The sequence below is a fragment of the Natator depressus genome, chromosome 3, assembly GCF_965152275.1.
Source record: "Natator depressus isolate rNatDep1 chromosome 3, rNatDep2.hap1, whole genome shotgun sequence".
In the NCBI taxonomy this organism is placed as follows: Eukaryota; Metazoa; Chordata; order Testudines; family Cheloniidae; genus Natator; species Natator depressus.
The window spans coordinates 67,352,805-67,373,765 of record NC_134236.1 but is presented as its reverse complement, the minus strand read 5'-3'; the positions used below and the strand labels follow the sequence as shown (position 1 = coordinate 67,373,765).

The following is a 20,961-nucleotide window of genomic DNA, read 5'->3' as shown; positions in this document are numbered from 1 at the left end:
TACTCAGTGTCTACTACCAGTTGTAGCTGCAGGGTCTGATTAAGGCTTCATACTGGAGACCTTTTGTAGGGGTTAAAAATTGTTGCTTCTCAAAAGATTGAAATGCACCTTGCATCTCACTCTCTCAAAAGTTCTATGGTTGATTGCTGGTGGGCCTTCAACTGGTTCAGATTACCCTATAGTTTATAGGGGATAAACACTGTTAGAGGTCCACTCAGTTCAGGCTCAGATGATTGAGTGCTTTGATAGAAGCAACATGCTGGCAGAAATGGTCCCTCAGATTAACCTCCATAGCTCACCAATTGAGAGAGGGCTCCCACTGCTTCAGCTCCACAGATCATCTAGCTGTGGATTGCCAGCTGAGACTGTTCTTTGCTCCTCACATTATTTCCTCACCACTAGGTGACACACCATAATGCCCTATAGTTTTGCACTACCTCAGCCAGTGCACCACTGAAAGTCTGCCAGCTGTAAATCCTGCCCTGAGGCACATAGATGGTAGATCCTGCCCTGATGCACATAGATGCAAGACACCTCTGACTCACCAGATGGAACTGAAGTAGGAAGAGCATCACTGGTAAATGGGCTCCTCCCAGCCCTTCAGCTATCAGCTCCCTTATTGGTGCCTCCTCTTAGGGACGGGGAAGTTGGTAGCTATGAGGTCATGAAGAATGCAGTAATCAGTTCTGCTGCAGTTCTAGCTGGTGAACTACATGGTTCATCAGAGCAAGATTTGTAACTGGCAAACAATGAGTGGTTCACTGGCTCAATTGCAGAGCTGGAGGTTACGTATATGTGCCATTATTGCTGGGAAAGAACATGACCAGAATGACAGCCCACACGGTAATCAGTTAGGGCAGCCCTAGCTAGGTGCAAGGGCAAATCTTAAACTAATCAAAGATGACTGGAATGACGTACTCAGTTATTTACATAAGAACGGCCATACTGGGTCAGACCAAAGGTCCATCTAGCTCAGTAATCCTGTCTTCCGACAGTGGCCAATGCCAGGTGCCCCAGAGGGAATGAACAGAACAGGTAATCATCAAGTGATCCATTCCCTGTCGCCCATTCCCAGCTTCTGTTTGTGCTTCATTCACTGCAGTACAATTAGCTGGACCGTGAGCACTTGAATGCTTTACTGTAAACAAAGCCAAAGTGGATCCTCTAGCCAACTCTGCCCTCCTTCCATAGAAGTGGATTAGGAGCTGGGGTAGCAACCCCTGAACGGCTTCCAGGTATACTCTGTAGCTTTTGTGGATAGCTTCAATTATCCCAATTTCTGCAGAACTCCTTCAAGCAAAACTGGACTTGAATTTAGAGCAGGTGAGAAGGTTCGGCCCTAATTTATTAAGTCAAAGGGGAGGAGAAAAAATGACTTTAGTTTGATGTGTATTCACACATAAGTGGTGTTTTTTTTAGATTGAAGTTGCTTTATTTAATTTTATAAAGTGGGGATTTATAATTTACTATGTTTATAATTTACTTTTAAAATGGGATATTCCTTTAGTTGACTTATTACTCCACGGTTCAAGATGTAGATCAGTTCTGTCTGTACTAACTTATAGTGAGAAGTACTAGCCACTGGAGTTTAAGCAGGGTCATGAACCTTGCTGACAGTCTCAGCCATAATGAAGGGCCTTGAGGTTTTTTCTCTCATATCCAAGTTTACTATTCCGACAGGAGTTTATCTTCTGTTCAGCAACTGAAGAGGCAGGACCAGACTTGTCTACAACGAGGGAAGGGACTTGGCTGCCCACTAAAGAAAACAATCCAGTTCAGTTTGCTTTGTGGCAACTGCAGACAGGTTGAACAATTTAAGAAGACATGACTGACTTCTAAAAACTGTATTTGTCTTTTGGTAAAGATGTGTTTTTTCAAATGTATCAACTGGCCATACTTAATAGTAGAGCTGTGCAAATATATATATTTTGTTGGCCATTCTGAAAAATAAAAAATGGGTCAAACCAAAACCAATTTTTAATTATTTTTTTTTGCATATTGAAAAAGTCAGAAAAGTGCCATTTTGTATGCTCCAAAATATTTTGTTTGGGGCATTTTTAACTGTTTAAATAAAAGTAAAGGAATTAAAGAGCTAGATTCATAAAACAGAAAGAAGAGGGGGTGGTCTTCTAGAGCAGGCATTTGAATCCAGGTCTTCCACATCCCAGGTGAGTGCCTTAACCTCCAAGCTATTAGTTATTCTTAGGTGATTCTCTCTGTCTCCCCTGTTGAAGCTGTTCCAATTTGAGAGTGATTCCATAGCTCAGTGGTTAGGGCACTCACCTGGGAGGGGGGACAGCCATGTTCCAGTCTCTGCTCCAGAACAGGGATTCAAACTTGGGTAGCCCTCGATCCAGATGATTGCCCTAACTACTGGGAAATTGGGCATACGGGGGCACCTAAATCCCCCTGTGAATCTAGCCCCAAAGTATCAAAATTTCTGAAAATTCTTACTTGTTTTATCCAAAAGAGTTACCTGAAATTGACATGAATTCATGTTTGTCAACCTATATCTGCATGTTTCAGCCAAAAAAAATTCAACTGAAAAATGTTGCCCAGTTCTACCTAATAGTCTCCCCTAAAATTCTGCTTTTCTCATTTTTGCTGTGTTATTCAGGGTTAGGATTTTAGAAGCACAAATTGACTTTTTAAAGCTTTTTCTGCCTTTTTCCCCCCCCTCTCCCCAGTGCACATACCACACTGTATCTAAATGTTCTTTTTGCTCACACATTTTAATTTCTGTGCCAAATTCCAGACAGCTGAGATATGATTCTGTCTAGCCATGTTTGGGGGAAATAAGTAGCTTTTGAAGTTAATCAATGGAGTGGTAACAAGATGTAACCTTTGATGTAAGGCCTTTAATGTTTTAGAATCTTTAAAATATTTATTTTATTTTGTTTTTGCTGGTAATGGACTACCAAACTTGATGGTGCCGTATACCATATTGTACTTGAAATGCCTCATCCTTCCCCAAGAGCTAGGAAGAAACTTTAACATGCTATGAGTCAGCTGGTGATATATTAGATTGACACCTGAGAAACTGTTAACAATTTTGTTTTTAACTTCAAACAAACCTACAGGTCTAGAGATTTTTATACAGAAGATCTAAAAATAGCAACTACGCAAATGTGCCCCCTTACAGAATTTTGTTTTAGTATGTTGTCTTTGGTCCTGATCACGTGTACTTCTTATGCAAAGATTGATCTTCTATATGTTCTGCAAAATTAAAAATTGTGTCCTATACTAAAAATCAGATCAGGGAGGTCTTGATGCTTAAATCTTTCACTGCAGATTGAAGAAGGCATTATGGTAATGGAAGATGATTCTCCTGTGGAGACTCTTAGCACTCCCAATACACCTCGCAACCTTGCTGCATGGAAAATTTGCATTCCATATGTGGACTTCTTTGATGATCCCTCCCTTGAAAGGAAAGAGAGAAAAGAGAGAATTCCTGTGTTTTGTATTGATGTGGAGAGAAACGATAGAAGGGCAGGTAGGACTTTTTGTGATTAAATAAAACTACGTTAAAATGGAGCGCAAACTGTCTATTCTACTATGTTTTATTTATCTGACTGTTCTGATGTGCTACACACACACATTTTAGCATCAAAGTAATGACTTACTAATGAATTTTAAGTCTTTGGTAATGTGGGCATGAAGGAAAAATGGTCACTTACTATCTGGAACTTGTGACAAATTACTTCTAAAAGGAGTCCAGTCTATTCAGAATTCCAACCAAGGCTTAGGAATTCCTCCTTCTCTACAAAAATGTTAATATTGTCATTCATATTGGTAAACGTTGAATGTGTTTGAAATATATTGCTGGTACATTAAATGGAAAACTCTACTCACTCTTTCTTGAATAGTACTTTGTTTTAAGTAGATTTGTTGGTGCCCAGGTATCTTTCAGATGGACACCGTTACAAGTAGACAAATAGGTATTTACTATTAAACATTCCAGAGCAGGAACATGGCTTTTTCTTATAAACTTTAAAGCAGATTTCTTATGCAAATTAAATTTTTTGGTAGCTTGGAAATAAACTTAAACTATTTGCAACCAAGGATTTCAGCATCTGTTTAGAAAAATGTCGATATTTGGGGAGAAAAATCTAACTCCCCTTTTAGAGAAGTAAAAATGGGCATTAATGGGGCTTCTTTCTGCTATCTGAATACTGTAGCACTTGACAAACAGCTGGTGGAGATGACTGGAAGAGCCCTGTACTGAGAGAAGATAATTAGAAGACCCACGCTTGAATTAGATGCAGATTTCCTTCATAGTAGCATTCCTGTCTACCAGCCATACCTTGGGCTTCTCATGTGATTTAACACTACTTTAGTTATTTAAATAACTAAGAGTGGCTAGAGTAGTGTTATAATATTGGCAGTACTGATTACTTTACACATTTGAGGGCTTTTCCTCTGTACTCTGTGGTATATTTGCTGTTCTTAACTCTTTTCTCCCACCTGGGAGAAAAGAACCTATATTACTTCCAATATGTGTATTTTTCAGTTGGACATGAACCTGAACGCTGGTCTGTCTATAGAAGATACCTTGAATTTTATGTGCTTGAGTCAAAGTTAACAGAATTTCATGGTACGTTTTTACTTCCTACTTCAATGATTGCTTTTTAGAATTGAGCAGAAATTTAAGATACTAAAATTTTTCTTTTTGGTTTTAAGAATAAATGAATCTACTTGACTTTTTACTAATTTATAGGTACCTTTCCTGATGCTCAACTTCCATCAAAAAGGATCATTGGTCCAAAGAACTATGAATTCTTAAAGACAAAGAGGGAAGAGTTTCAGGAGTACCTGCAGGTACCAGACGATCTACTGTTGTTCTGTTTTTTAAGTAGATTGCATAATTGTGAAGCTTATAAAAGTTAACACATGCCAATTTTTCCCAAATGTAATAAAAATTATTTTATGTGACCAAATACTATGTGTAAAATATTTGGCTGTCATTTTTAATCTACAGGTTTAAAATTGTTCTATTCTCAAACATTTAAATATTTAATTCTGTTTAAAAAAAAAAAAAAAGTATTTGGATGATTGTATAATTTCTAGGATACCATAGCACTGTTTTAAAAATCTGTTGTTGTTACTATAGAGAAACAAATTTTTAACAATGTTCTTTCATCTACTCTCTTTTATGTCCCCCAAAGAAACTTCTGCAACATCCAGAGCTAAGTAACAGCCAGCTTTTGGCTGACTTTCTGTCTCCCAATGGTGGAGAGACGCAATTTCTTGATAAAATGTTGCCTGATGTAAATCTTGGTAGGTAACATAGTTGCTCTTTATTCTGGTAAATAGCACTCTTGTAGAAACTAATACACCAAAATTAAGTGAGGGCCCATTAGTACTGAGAGACTGAACTTTCATAAGTTCTGGGTGTGTGAAATGTGATGTGTCTCTTCTGCAATACAGCTGTTACAATCCAGTCATTTTTCCAAGAGTCAGATATTTTGACGCTTACATTCCTATCCATTCCCAGGAGGGAAAGTATTGTGAAGCTTTGGAAAATCTAGTCTGCATATGGATACCTTCTGAATATCTAAGCCTAGTACTTCCAAAATCCATTGCTCATGGAGATCAGATCCTCTACGTCTTCAAGTAATTCAAGATGATGTATGGCATTAGCCCAGATTTTATTTTCAAGAATCAATCCGAGAAGGCAGCTGTTTGTTTGGGGTTTTTTTTAATGTTGATAGAGGCAGTGTATTGATTTAACTTATCTTTGAATGTTAGCTGATCGGCCCTATTTAAGTTCATTTGAGAACTGCCAGAATTAATGTCAATTTCGTGTACTAATGTTGAGTCTGTGTATTGTATAACATAAATTCAATTGTATAACATAAATTCAACACAGCACCCTATGTAGTTAAACAAGATGGTAATTTGTGTTTCTGCTGATGACCTGTTTAGCTGTAGGCCCATTTTTTATGTTTTGGCAATTGTGAGCATCTCTTTCAGTAGAAGTGTTTTTTTTTCCTGTTGGTATGACAAAATGTCCAAACGAATGTATGTGGTGGGTGAATGTCAGGTGTTCTGAAGAGGCATGTCTTATCTGGTCCCAAGCTAGGTGCCGTGCCTCCCCAAACTTACATTTGCTTTTAGTAAATAGAAATCCTCTCAACAATTCACAAGGTTTCTGGTCAGAGGTTAGTTTGTTGTGAGATAAAATTACTGATATATGACTTGTTGTGAGATGATATAGATCTATCTATCTAGATAATTTCACAACAGTCTTAAAATTACTAACCTCTGACCAGAAACTTTGTGAAATGTTGATATGATATATAATGTCTTCCCTAAATTTCCCTTTTATAATATTTAAAGATAAGAAAATCATAATTATTGAATTTGATATTTAATTTTACTATATTTTTAAAAAATATTTTTCATTTTTATTACCTTTTAAACTGTTCTGTTGTGCTTCTGATATTCTTGTTCAGGTTAATGTGGGTAGTTTTTAAGAATAGGTCTACAGTCTCCCCAACCCTGTAAATCCTTTCTAACATGAGTACTTTCTTGAACTTGCAACATTGTGCATTTCAATACATTGTGCAGACTGGATGACTCTTATTACTGGGGGAGAGGAGAGTAAATACTGTCTCAGAAGTCTGAGGTTTAGGACTTTCCTGTGTGATAAAGGCTTGCAGAGAATAAGTGACTAGAACTGAAAAATTATTCTTATCCAGATCATTCAAACAGAAAAATCGTTGGAGCCTAAATTATTGAACAGTTTAGGTCTTTTTCGTATTGTCCCTGTTATCCCTGCACCCTCAGGATGCCTCTTGCTATTTTTTCTTACTGTCACATGCCTCCCATCCACACTACTTGGAGATAAGGCTGTTCATCTCTCCATGGTCCTTTAGAAAACTACAGAAGAAAATCTATGGGACTTAGATTTCTTTATGAATGTGAAAACTTTCTTGCGTGTTTGTAATTTGAAATACCTTTTGCTGATGGGTATCACATATTTAGTTCCTTTTTAAAGTCCGATGCACCCAAAATTCCATAATTTTCTTGTATGTACTCAGTATCTTTTCAAAGTACCGGTAATTTGTTTCTTTCAAATGTTTCTTTAAAAAGATTGTGCAATGATGCTTAAAATGAAGCAATAGATATCAGTGGTGTAAGCTAATCAGTTTCAGACTGAGATGATAAAATGAGACCATGTGTAGGTTTTTTTGCTTCACTTCTGTAAAAATTTATAATATAGCTTATTATATAAGATCATGGCGGCTTATTCATTTGTATTACAATAGCTCTTAAATGCCCCAGCAAATATTTGTCAGAAACATTATATATTCATGGTAAAAGACGGGCCTTGCCATGGAGATCTTACAGTCTAAATAGAGAAAGCAGATAAGTGGGGTAGAGGAAGAGAACAGGATACTAATAGATATCAGATATGATATTCAGAAGGGCATGTGGTAATATATACTTTTTTGTTCTTAATTGTAGGGAAAATTATAAAATCTGTTCCAGGAAAGCTAATGAAAGAGGTGAGTAAATACTGTGTCTCAGTAGTCTATGCTGTGACTATAGTTAGTATCTTTAACTGTCCACTGACAGGTTGCTACATGTTGGTCCAGCACAAATTTTAGTTTGGAAACTGTCAGTTTTTTAACTATTTAACTATCATTATTGTTCACTGTGTATTTAATTTCAGAAAGGTCAGCATTTGGAGCCATTCATCATGAATTTCATTAACTCCTGTGAATCTCCCAAGCCTAAACCAAGTAGACCAGAGCTTACAATTCTCAGTCCCACTTCTGAAAACAACAAGAAGGTGCAGTAAATGTACAGAGGGGGAAATACTGACCCTTACCTGAGAATGTGAAGAGTAAAGGGGAGAAGCTATAAAGATGACAGCTTGACTGCCTATGTTCATGTCTGTTCTTATGGTGGTGGGTGGAGGTTTTTCCTTTTTTCCAGCATCCATTCATCTTGGTACAGCTGACCTCCATGTTTATGCCTGGATGGATTGGAGTCTGTATAATTTATAGAAACATAGGGCTGGAAGGGACCTCAGAGGTCATCTAGTCCAGCTCCCTGCACTGAGGCAGGACCAAGTATACCTAGACCATCCCTGATGTGTTTGTCTAATCTGCTCTTAAAAACCTCCAGTGATGCAGATTCCACACCTCCCTGGGTCACCTATTCCAGCAATTAGCTATCCTTATAATTAGGGCTGTCAATTATCACAGTTTTAACTCACGCAGTTAATGAAAAAAAATTAACTGTGATTAAAAAAATTAATCATGATTAATCGCACTGTTACACTATAGAATACCAATTGAAATTTAGTAAATATTTTTGGATGTTTTTCTACCTTTTCAAATATATTGATTTCTATTACAACACCGAATACAAAGTGTACAGTGCTCACTTTATATTATTTTTATTACAAATATTTGCACTGTAAAAATGATAAGCAAAAGAAATAGTATTTTTCAATTCACTTCATACAAGTACTGTACTGCAATCTATATCATGAAAGTGTAACTTACAAATGTAGATTTTTTCTTTTTGTTACATAACTGTTTTGTTTTTGAGTGCAATGTAAAACTTTAGCGCCTACAAGTCAACTCAGTCCTACTTCTTCAGGCAATCGCTAAGACAAACAAGTTTGTTTACATTTATGTGAGATACTGCTGCCTGCTTCTTATTTACAATGTCACCTGAAAGTGAGAACAGGCGTTCGCATAGCACTTTTGTAGACAGCGTTGCAAGGTATTTACGTGACAGATATGCTAGACATTTTTATGCCCCTTCATGCTTCAGCCACCATTCCGGAGAACATGCTTCCATGCTGATGATGTTCATTTAAAAAAATAGTGCGTTAATTAAATTTGTGACTGAACTTCTTGGGGGAGAATTGTATGTCCCCTGCTCTGTTTTACCCGCATTCTGCCATATATTTCATGTTATAGCAGTCGCAGATGATGACCCAGCACATGTTGTTTGATTTACGAACACTGTCACTGCAGATTTGACAAAATGCAAAGAAGATATCAATGTGAGATTTCTAAAAAAAGCTACAGCACTCGACCCAAGGTTTAAGAAGCTGAAGTGCCTTCCAAAATCTGAGAGGGACAAGGTGTGGAGCATGCTTTCAGAAGTCTTAAAAGAGCACCACTCAGATACGGAAACTACAGAACCCAAACCACCAAAAAAGAAAACCAGCCTTCTGCTGGTGGCATCTGACTCAGATAATGGAAAATGAACATGCATCAGTCTGCTCTGCTTTGGACCATTATCGAGCAGAACCCGTCATCAGCCTGGATGCGTATCCTCTGAAATGGTGGCTGAAACATGAATGGACATAAGAATCTTTAGCACATCAGGCACGTAAATAACGTGCAACACCACTTACAAAGTGCCATGCGAATGCCTGTTCTCACTTTTAGGTGACTTTGTAAACAAAAAACAGGCAGCATTATCTCCTGCAAATGTAACCAAACTTGTTTATCTGAGTGATTGGCTGAACAAGAAGTAGGACTGAGTGGACTTATTATAGAGTTAGGTATTCATAGAATCACAGGGTTGGAAGGGACCTCAGGAGATCATCTAGTCCAACCCCCTGCTCAAAGCAGGACCAATCCCCAATTTTTGCCCCAGATCCCTAAATGGCCCCCTCAAGGATTGAACTCGCAACCCTGGGTTTAGCAGGCTAATGCTCAAACCACTGAGCTAGTATGACTTAATAGGCTCTAAAATTTTACATTGTTTTATTTTGAATGCAGTTATTTTTTTTGTACATAATTCAACATTTGTACAGTACTTATATTGGGGGAATTGAAAATACTATTTTTTTTACAGTGCAAATATTTGTAATAAAAAAATATAAAGTGAGCACTGTACACTTTGTATTCTGTATTGTAATTGAAATCAATATATTTGAAAATGTAGAAAACATCCAAAAATATTTAAATAAATGGTATTCTATTGTTTAACAGTGCGATTAATCGTGATTAATTTTTTTAATCGCTTGACAACCCTACTTATAAGTTTTTCTTAAAATCTAACCTAGATATCTGCTGCTGCAGATTAGGCTGATCATTGAAGGTAGTACACAAAGTTGACATGGAGAACAATTGATCACTGTCCTCTTTGTAACAGCCCTTAACATATTTGAAGAATGTTATGAAGTTCCTCCTTACTCATGTTTTCTTAAGACTAAACATGCCTGTTTTTTTCAATCTTTCCTCATAGGGCAGGTTTTCTAAACCTCTTATAATTTTTCATGCTGTCCTCTGGACTCTCTCCAATTTGTCCACATCTGTACTTCAGCTGAGGCCTGACCAGTGCCAAGTAGAGTGGGACAATTACCTCCTGTATCTTCTGTATCACACTCCTGTTAATACACCTCAGAATATTAGCCCTTTTTGCCAATGCATTGTATTATAGGCTCATATTTACCAAATGTAATGAACATAAAGTATACTTGCAGTCTTGCAAGCAATTGACATGAATAAGTGTTATGATTATTTATTATTTGTATTGGGGCCTACCAGTTATACTGTAGTAAGGAATTTGACTGATTTTTCTATATTTACTTATAGTCATAAGTCAGTTCTTTAGTATTTCTAATACATTTATCACTCTTCAAGTAATTCTCCAAAGAGTAAAGTCGCATTTTGTCTTAAGGCAGTCTTATACATATGGTCCCCGCTATTTCTAGTGGTTAATTTGAAAGGGACTAGTTTAAAACATCCAAAACAATTGTTTAAAGTTGTCTGAAACTCTCTTGGGCCACACAAGAGAAGTGCAGTTTTTCCAGTGAACCGAGACCAGATGGAAGAGTGAGAGCATAAAGCAATCAAAATACAGTTCCCATAAAGCACTGCAATGCCTGTTTTGAATTGAAATATTTTATTTTTTAGCTGCAGTATATGGGTTTGGGGGCATTTGTAACAGGTCTGCTGCTTAATGAGTGGTCCCTTGTGGCCACAGTGCCCTTTGCAGCAGCCTCCCTCCATTCTTCCTTGTTGGGGCCCCTTACAGACTCCCCGCAGCCTTTCTTAGAAGTCCTACCGTCCTCCACTTGGGGCTGGCTTAATGACCACAAAAAGTCCATTACTGTAATCCAAAGATTCACACTTATCTCTGGCTCTTCTGCATGGATGGCAGAGATCTTCCTTTGCTACAGCCTGCTCTTCAGAGGGTCACCTTTTCATAGCTTTCCCTAGAGTTTAGCTTTCTGGCTTTGGCTTCCTTCTCTTGCCAGTGTCTCCTCAGTTCTGAGGGAGAATGCAGTTTATATACTGCCCTCCTCGAAAGAGCTCCTCCTGATTGGCTGGAAGAGAGGGGAACACAGCCTCACCCTGTGTTACAGAGCTCCTGATCTCCAGCCCGTAAAGGAACAGTGGATGGTGGGGAAACCCCAGGACAACTCCAAATTACCCAGGACTGCTTCCTATTGTCCATTATCAGGCCATTTCCTGGGCCTTTGTTTGTTCCATCTCCCTGGAATGGAGTCTTCTGGCCCACTCTACTCTTAAAGGGCCAGTATACCCCATTACAACATTCAACAAAATATTGAAATTTTCTTTGGAAAGCAAACATCTTCTCTGAAAAATTTCATCGTTGAAATCAAATTTTCCATTGAAAAACAGTTCAAAGTCTTTTCCATTGAAAATCTTGACCAGTCTGAACTTTTTAGTACTGATTGTTTTTACTCTAGTTAAGTGGTTCCCAAACTTGTTCCGTCGCTTGTGCAGGGAAAGCCCCTGGCGGGCCGCGCTGGTTTGTTTACCTGCCGCGTGCGCAGGTTCGGCCAATCGTGACTCCCAGAGGCCGCGGTTTGCTGCTCCAGGCCAACGGGAGCTGCTGGAAGCAACGGCCAATACGTCCCTCGGCCGGCGCCACTTCCAGGAGCTCCCGTTGGCCTGGAGCAGCGAACCGCGGCCACTCGGAGCCGCGATCGGCTGAACCTGCGGACGCGGCAGGTAAACAGCCCCTGGCAGGCCGCGCCGGTTTTTCCCTGCACAAGCGGAGGAACAAGTTTGGGAACCACTGCTCTAGTTTTCTTTAATTTGTTTGTTTTTCAAGATGTAATGTTTCTATTTTAGCTTTTCAATGATCTGTTCAAGAACAATGCAAACCGCTCTGAGAATACAGAGAGAAGACAAAATCAGAACTACTTTATAGAGATGATAACGGTAGAAGGAGTCTATGACTACTTAATGTATGTTGGTAAGAAATTATTTCTCTTTGTACTTGGTATGAAGTATAACAGAGGTGCAAAAATTCAGGGTGTTTAGAGTGCTGTTTGAAAAGTTTGTCTAAAGTTTACAGTTTGTTATAACAAGGAACATGCCAGTTAGGGACACTATCCTGTTTTTAAAGTTCTTGCTATTAGGGTGTCACAAATGTAGCAGTATCACTCTGATTGCTCTGCTTGCATGTTGTATCCCTTCCCCTCCTCTCCCCTACACACTTAGGTTTTGTATTTAGAGTGTAAAGCTGCTTGAGGTGTAGACCATGTCTTCCTGTGGCCACTCTAATTTAAATAAATAATACCAACACTTGGTATTTTTGTAGTAAATGTAACACGAACAGATTTAAAAGCTAAAGGATCTGCTGTAGGTTGGGGGGAATGAGGTCACGTTGCATGAAGTTAGCTATCTCTTTTTTTTGGAAATATCAGTGTGCACACTTTTTAAGAAATAAAGCAAGGTACCATGATGATGGGAGCCTTCTTCATATGTGTAATAATAACTTTGCAGGTAGAGTTGTTTTCCGTGTTCCTGACTGGCTGCACCACCTCTTGATGGGGGGAAGAATTCTCTTCAAAAACACTTTGGAGATGTACACAGACTACTATCTACAGTACAAATTAGAACAGCTATTTCAGGAGCACCGCTTGGTATCACTGATAACACTCTTGAGAGGTTAGTGAAAAGTCATGCAAATACTTCTTCTTTTATCATGTGCTTCTTGTACATGTTTAAACTGCAGTGGTACTTATTTATAAGATATTGATGACTTAGTTTTATACTTGTAGCACCCTTTTTTGTGAGCAACCCAAAGTGCTTTGCAAACTATATAGTGCAACATGTGAAAAAGAACACTTGCGCAACATAAATGAGTCAAGAGATTCCAAAAGTTAGTTTCTGCACAGTGTTAGTTTGGTTTTGTTGCACATCCTTGATATTTTATTATAGAATTAATTAAGTATTGTGAACAATAATCCACAAAGGCTTATAGTGAACAAGGAAAAGAAGACTAAAAGACTAATGATCAACATGGTGGAGCTAATGATGCAGTATATATATTGAGTGTAGGAAATTCCTAAAGCGTATGTTATATTTTAATCTTTTTTGGGGGGAAATTAATGCTAGGTTTTTTAATTGTTTCCCTTTTTTTTATAAGGGTGGCGGGAAGGCAGAGAAAATGAAGCCCACAGTTGCTAGCTAACAAGTACTAATTGACCATAGACTGAACAAAATTGGCATATTTAGGAAAATAACTTGGGTGGAGGCCAGTTATGAAAATTACAGCTTCCGAAGAGTTATTGTGAATGAATGAAACTAAAGCGAGGAAGCTTTAAGTGACTGAAACCAAAAGTGGTAGCTGCTCATGAATGTTGTAAATATTTTTAGTCCTCTGTAGTAAATATGGCCTTTGCAATAGGCCCCATCAGTACTGCAGGGCTGTTTGACATAATGTGAAGAATATCTTTATACAGTTATAAGTACAGGGGGAATTATAGTTAAGCAGCATATAATTAACCTACAGTGGAATTTAGCCAGAATTCTGTGCTGCTGCAGAATTGTGATGCTCTTTAAAAACAGCTTAACACAAGGAATGAGTTGGCAAAACACTATGTATGACTTTACTGAACCAACTCCTAAATGCCATTTTTGTTCTTTTGGTTGCTACAGATGCTGTGTTTTGTGAGAATACTGAACCTCGCTCACTTCAAGATAAACAGAAACGAGCAAAGCAGACCTTTGAAGAAATGATGAGATACATTCCAGGTTCCACATTTATGACTTATATAAGCTTTTTAATCCTTCAGTCAAGCACCTAGCCCAAATATAATATAATAATGCTAGCTTTCCAATCCATAAAGTAGTTATCTGTCTGAGGTTTTAAAGAGTTGCCTAAAATGCTGCTGCTTAATGAGACTTTCATGTTCAAACTTCCATAGTTTTAACGAGGGTTACTTGCACCCCTAGGCCTTTGGTGTAATGGTTCAATAATGACACTGTGCAGGTCAGGAGGAGCATGGGATCTGAACCAGTTGAAAGACTGACACTGATCTTGAGCAGTGAAAACCTGAAGAAGAATCTCATCTGAGCTGTACTTTCCCTATATAAATTAGGAAAAAAATCCAGTGATTAGAGGTCATCCAATAATAATTCATTGCAAATGTAATTTGAAGTTGTTCTTTGAGTGCTGATCTCTGTGTGTTCTGCACATGGGTATGCATGAGCTCCAGGCGCCTGATCCTGGAGATTTCTAGCAAGTAGAATCCATTGGTCTGCGCCTGAATACTTGTTCCCCTTGTGCTCCATATCAAGGATATATGGGGTTATGTAAACTGATGCCAGTTCCTCCTTACACCGGTGCATGGCCTGAGTTGGAATCCTCTGTGTCCAAAGCTATGTTTGCATTGTCACTCAAAAACCTGGAAATATAATTGTATATAGTTTAGTTAGTATAGTTTAGTTTCCCCTGCCTCAGGGATCGTCTTCCTGGGGAGAAGTACTGTGCCCAGAATCCTGAGGTTTAAGAACTGTCTTCTGACCCTGCTTGTTCTCAGTCAACAGTGAGCACCATTGCTCCCTTTACTGCCTTGGCGAGGCTCATGTTTCTGCCAGCTGCAGCATCTGACCCTCCTTCTCTCTCCAGACCCATGTGGCATGAGAACTTTGACTGAGGAAGTATCCCTTGGAAAAGGCCATGAGACCCAGTAGGATCCAGGCCAAGGAGATCCCCTGGTTCACTGGCCTCAGTCTAAGAGTGGTGCCCCTCCGAGCAAGCATTCAGGAGCAGATGCCAGAGCTGTTGAGCCCAAGGAATCAATGCCTTGGGGCGCTCTCATGAACACAAAGACAGATCTGCTCCTACAAAAAAGGATCCTTTCCTGACTGTCCAGTCAGGTGAGTCCTAATGTATGGGTCCTAAAGACTTAGGTCCACCTCAGCCTTCCAACCATGAGGGTAAGGTGTATAGGAGAAAGGATCTATTGGTACCAGCTGTGGCTACAGCTATACAAAAGATCAGCACCTATTGACACCAACTGAGAACTCCAGGTTGAACTCTTCTTCCGCAGTAGTAACTTGCTCCCAGAAGGATCCGTTGACTGCCGTGACATTGGACGCGCTGGATCAGTCAGTCCTGATCACAGGGACACCTCATGCCCTGGGATGGACTGAAACCGATATTTTCACCCTACCCTCAATCTCCTGTCCTTTTGAGTCCAGCCCTCCTGAAGGACATTTTGACACCAGAGGAAGAAACCCCTTTGAAGAGAAGTGGATACTCCCATTCATAAGTTGGCACATTCATCCACCGGTATCGCTAGTGGAACCAGAACCTGCCTTCTCGTCATCAGAATCTGATGTTCCTGACCCACAGGGAGGCTAGCTTGGACAGAGACTCTAGGAGGTCTTGGACCCATCCTCCACCCAGATATGACAACCTAGGGGACTGATGGTACCCGATGCATTGCAGTCGTCTCCTCCCCCCCCCACCCCCCACAGCTTGTTGACTCTTCATATTGGCCCTATTGGGCACCACAGGATTCCTATGCTAGGCACTCCAGATCTGAACATGAATCCCACTGCACCATCTCCCTCCTCCTAGCTGACACCAGCTGGCTCTTTTGGAGTATGCAGAGGAGGAAATCAATCCAGATCCACAGGTACCAATAGGTATTTCATCCTCTTCACCTGATGAGGCAGTTGCCCCATCTTCACCATCTCTGCTTGATGATCAGAGGCAATACCAGAGGTCTTGCAGAGGGTGGTGGCTAAGTGCCAGATTCCTCTTAAAGCAATCCATGTTATACAGCATTGGCTCTTGGATATCTTGCAGCTCTCATGCCCAAGCTGGATGGCTCTCCCAATAAATGAGGCCATTATGGAATCATCCAAGGCAGTTTGGCATACTCTTGTTTCCTGTGCGCCCCCCTCACCCCCCGCCACCCCAAAAAAGGTCTGAAAGGCAATATTTTATACCCGCTAAAGGTGCAGTTTCTGTTTATTCACTCTGGTCCCAACTCTCTAATGGTAGCCACATATTGTCTCTGTTGCCACAGTGAAATCCAGGCTAGAAAACACCAAGGCACCCCCTGCAGACAAAGGAGCTAAACACCTTGACCTTCTAGGGAGGAAGGTATTTGAATCCACCAGCCCTGAGTTTAGAATTGCTAACTACCAGGCCCTGTTAGCAAAATAGATTTCACAAATTACTCCAAATTCTTGGAATTCAAAGACAAACTCCCTCAGGAGAACATGGTGCAATTCCAAGCCCTCATGAAGCAGATACCATATCTAGAGTTATAGCTAAAGCAATAATTATGAGGGGTGAATCTTGGCTCCACTCCTGGGGGTTCCCCAGGGATGTCCAGAACAATATTGAAGACTTGCCTTTTGAGTCTGATCTCTTCAATGAAAAGACTAACAAGTTTTTACACTTGCTAAAAGACTCCAGGACAATCCTCCACCCCCTGGGCATTTATATCCTGGCTCCAAAGAGAAAATACCACAAACAGGAATATAAGCCAAGAGCTCTCCCTCAGCTGTTCTACCACCAGTTCCCTTACAAACCGTCGTGGAAAGAGGAGGGAGTACAAAGACCCAGCTGCACACATCCTCCACCTCAGCTGCAGCCGCTCTACCTCACCCACCAACCAGGAGTTACTTTTGACAGGATGCTCGAGAACTGTGTACCCTTGTTGATGCAATTTCCTACTACTCCCCTCCCCCCACAACTGCCACCTGGCCCCTTTCGTCCACAACTGGAGGGCAATAACAACAGACAAGTGGGTATTCGAGATCATCCACTCTGGCTGCATTATCAAGTTTCTCTTCCTGGCCCCTCCTCAGGGACTACTCTCACAAGGAAATCCTCTCTCGGGAGGTAGACACTCTACTAGAATGAGTGCCACCTTAACATCAAGACAAAGGATTTTACTCCCTATATATCATAGTTCCCCAGAAAAAAGGAGAATGGAGACCCATTCTCAACCTATGTCAGTTAAATTTCTTTATTTGCAAATCAAAATTCCACATGGTCAATCTGGCATCAGTAAGTCGTCCCCCCCCCCCCCCCCCCCGGAGAAGAGCACATGGTTTGTGGCTCTCAGCATGAAGAGTCTTACTTTCACAATGACATTCATCTGGCCCACAGAAGGTTCTTCAGATTTCTGGTAGGACAAGAGCACTACAAGTTCAGACTACTGCTATTCAGGCTGGCACTGGAACCCAGGGTCCTCACTAAAGTCATCTCAGTGGTGGCAGTCCAGATGAGACAAAGCAGCTATACCAGCTTCCCCTACCTGGACCATTAGGTCATAACTGGCAGATTGGTCAGGACACCCAGTCAGTAACCATATCCTTACTCTGTCTTCTGCCACCCTTGGGAACCTGCGTAAACAGAGAAAATACAGACTTGGTCTCTTAGAATTAAGGGCAGTCTGCCTATCCTGCAATGCATTTCTCAACTTACATGGTTCCATCATATTCAGATAATGTCCAATAATGTGGCGATGATCTTCTATATAAGCAAACAAGGTGGAGCGAAATATCTTCCTCTCTGTATAGAGGCAGTCAATTATGGAATTAGTGCATTGGGAACCACATCATGCTCTTGGCAACATACCCACCAGGTGCGCAGAACTCTCTGGCAGACAGTCTCAGTGGACACTTTCCCACATACCACAGATGTGAGATACACGATTCTCTTCTGAACAAAATCTTCACCCAGTGGAGAACATCATCTTGGGACCTGTTCACCTCCCGGATGAACAAGAAGTTCAACCTAGACTGCTCCAGAGCAGCACTTGGTCAGGTCTCCGGGGGCAATAATGCTCTATCCTGGACAGACCACCTGAGGTACACCTTTCCTCCCCACAGGTTCTGCAAAAGATTTGTCACAAGAAAGCTCAAGCCATGCTCATCACATCCAACTGGCTCAGATATTTCTGTTTGCTGTTTACAAATGTCCTCCTGTTCTCCCATCAGCTTCAACCCCTTCCTGGATCTGTTAACTCAGGAGAATACAAGATCAGACATCTCAGCCTGGACCCTCTTCACCTCCATGGTTTGGTATTTGGATGGGCAACAGACCTAGAATGTTTGTGTTTGGAGGCTGTTCAAGATAACCTCAATCAAAGCAGAAAAGACTGTCAGAAAATGCTATTTAGTTAAATGGAGATGTTTCTCTACCTCGAGACAACAGAACTAATTATCCCCCAAATCAACAGGAATACCTGCTATTTTAGACTACCTACTCACCCTCAAGACATTGGGACTTTCCATTAGCTCACTGCAAGTCCACCTAGCAGCAGTCAATGCCTTCCATCCTCTCGTGAAAGGCGGTTCTGTTTTTACTTATCAACAATAAGGTCTCATTAGGACCTTCCCACTGGTGGTGAAACCATCGCTGCTATGGGACATCAATCTTGACCTCTCAGTACTTACCAGACCATCCTTTGAACCACTGGCCATGTGTTCCATGTCCTGCCTGTCCATGAAGGTCACTTTCCTAGTCACCATCACATCTGCTAGAAGAGTGAATGAGCTGGGAGCACTCATAGCTGTCTTGCCCTATTCCACATTTCATAATGAGAGAGTTTCTCTTTGCATCTACCCAAAATTCTTCCCTAAGGTAATTTCCAAACTTCACATAAATCAACTTATCTTAAATAATCAATAAATCAGTATTCTTTCCAAAATCTCATGCAACCAATGAGACGATTACTCTCTTTCTCGACATAGAATGCTAAAGCCCTTCTGATCTGCAAAGAACTAACCAATTATGAAAAGGCCTACACTATTTGTCACTCTAGTGGAACTATCAAGGGGACAAGCATCTGCCCAGAGACTCTCTAAGTGGGTCTCTGGCTATATCATTCTTTATCAGCTGGCGTATAATGCACTGCCAGATGGGGTGCGGGCCCATTCCATTACAGCATAGGCAACCTCAATATTATCTCTCTGAGAAGTATCTATGCTGGAAATTTGTAAGGTGGCAACCTGAAGCAGTTCTTTGAGTAGATGCAGCCATGTATTCCACTTAGGTGAGTGCACTGCTCAGAGCACTGGAGCCAGAGAATTTTGCCTAGTGGTACCCATAGGAGGCAGCACTCATGCCTCATGCTCATAGTGCCTCCCCTGGCTATATGAGGCAGTGCTGCCTCAAACCCCCACAGCTGCTTCTTACCACCTGTGGCTGGAGTTGGAGCTCTGTGTGGTTCTTAACCTCCCAATCTCTCTCTTTATGGTCTTACCCTGTTGTATATAGTTAGTACCCTTAGTGGTAGTTTGTGTTAGATTTAGTTAGTACTTCCCTAGTGTTACCCCTAACAACAATCTCCACACATGGTGCTTGCTGTGCTTGGGTGAGGCTCACGTCAAAGAATGGTGTTTGATTTGCAGATTGTTCACAAAATGGACTTAGGTGGCATGGGGCCTTTGCCTAAAGCAGCACCTGCTCAAAGGGTCCATGCAGCCTGCTTTGACACTGAGGTCAGGTTCTGAGAGTGCTGCCAGTTTGCACTCTGGAGCTGGTGACTATCTGAAGAGATGCAGGAGCTGCTTCCCATCAAGTGCACCGAGGCAGAGATCGCATAAGACCAGTCAAGACCCTCCAGGTTTCATGCACCATCTTACACCACCAATGTTACCATGGTAGCACTCCTCACCCTCCACTTCGGCATTGTCAGATGTATGAGAACTGCTGCTGACTTCAGGGCCGATGCCACTTGGAGCACCAGAAACAATGGAGGCGTACTTGGTGTCGGCGGTGCAATTTCTACCATCAGTGTCAGTCCCTCCCTGGTTTTGGGAGATGGATTAATCAGACGATTAGCTCACACCCTCAGGGCTGGCTCTGTTTTTATCCCTGGAAACCCGAGATGACTTGGTGTCAAGGTTGGGATTTTCCTCCTTCCATTCGCCATCACGTAGCCCACATTGGGAACCATTCATGGAGTATTGTGGGTACTGGGATTGGCACTTATGTGGCAGTTGGGATAGGACCCCATGCCCTGCACCTACTGGCCACTAATGCCCTCTCATTATGCCCAGTGGCCTCCATAGAATTCGCGGGGCGCTCCTCAGTCATGGTGGTCGCACTCCACATCTCGCTCCAAGGCGAGATCACTAGGCATGTCTGTGGTGAGGGACGTTGACTTCCCACAGGTTCAGGCACCAGTGAGCCTTCCCATTGTGGAGCCTCCAGAGTTGTTCCATCCAGGACCACCTGTCCAAGAACAGGATCCAGTCCTGGTGCAGTTAACTGCCTCTTCATCATCCTCAGATGATTCAACGATGCTCGGCTCTTCCTTTCCTTCGGTGCCTGAGGACTTCAGGGTCTACCATGACATTTTGCAGTGTATGGCTTTTTTCCTGGGCATTCTCCCTGCAGGAGAATGTCCATAAATTGTTGGATATCCTGCAGCCATCTGCTCCTGGGAGAATGACCCTCCCTATTATTGATGCGGTCCTGGAGCCTGTGAAGTTTCTTTTTGAAGCATGCCGGCTTTGGTGCCCCCTGCTGCAAAGCATTTGGGGAAATGCTACTTCTATTCATACCTGAAACATTACACCTTAGTCCAGGCCTATTCTGCAAATGCAGCTGTTGGGACAGCTGTATTATAGACCTCTGTAGTAACTGTATCCTGATACCTCCTGTCCTGTTTGAATACTGCTTACCCATCATCCACATGTCAAATACACATAGGGACCAGCGCTCAAAGAAATGAAAGTTACT

At 41.2% G+C, this 20,961-nt stretch overlaps 1 protein-coding gene across 4 annotated transcripts in view; it reads left to right on the top strand.

Moving 5' to 3' along the window:
* Positions 1 to 20,961, top strand: part of SNX14 (sorting nexin 14) — an 80,105-nt gene that overhangs the window by 47,355 nt on the left and 11,789 nt on the right. For 3 of the 4 annotated variants that reach the window (XM_074948061.1, XM_074948059.1, XM_074948060.1), the window contains 9 exons: positions 3,292 to 3,493; positions 4,511 to 4,594; positions 4,718 to 4,818; positions 5,166 to 5,277; positions 7,471 to 7,511; positions 7,679 to 7,798; positions 12,084 to 12,207; positions 12,741 to 12,905; positions 13,899 to 13,994. In XM_074948061.1, coding sequence (XP_074804162.1) covers positions 3,292 to 3,493; positions 4,511 to 4,594; positions 4,718 to 4,818; positions 5,166 to 5,277; positions 7,471 to 7,511; positions 7,679 to 7,798; positions 12,084 to 12,207; positions 12,741 to 12,905; positions 13,899 to 13,994 — 1,045 coding nt within the window. The remainder of the gene's footprint in view (positions 1 to 3,291; positions 3,494 to 4,510; positions 4,595 to 4,717; positions 4,819 to 5,165; positions 5,278 to 7,470; positions 7,512 to 7,678; positions 7,799 to 12,083; positions 12,208 to 12,740; positions 12,906 to 13,898; positions 13,995 to 20,961) is intronic. The other variant, XM_074948062.1, reaches the window with a different exon arrangement.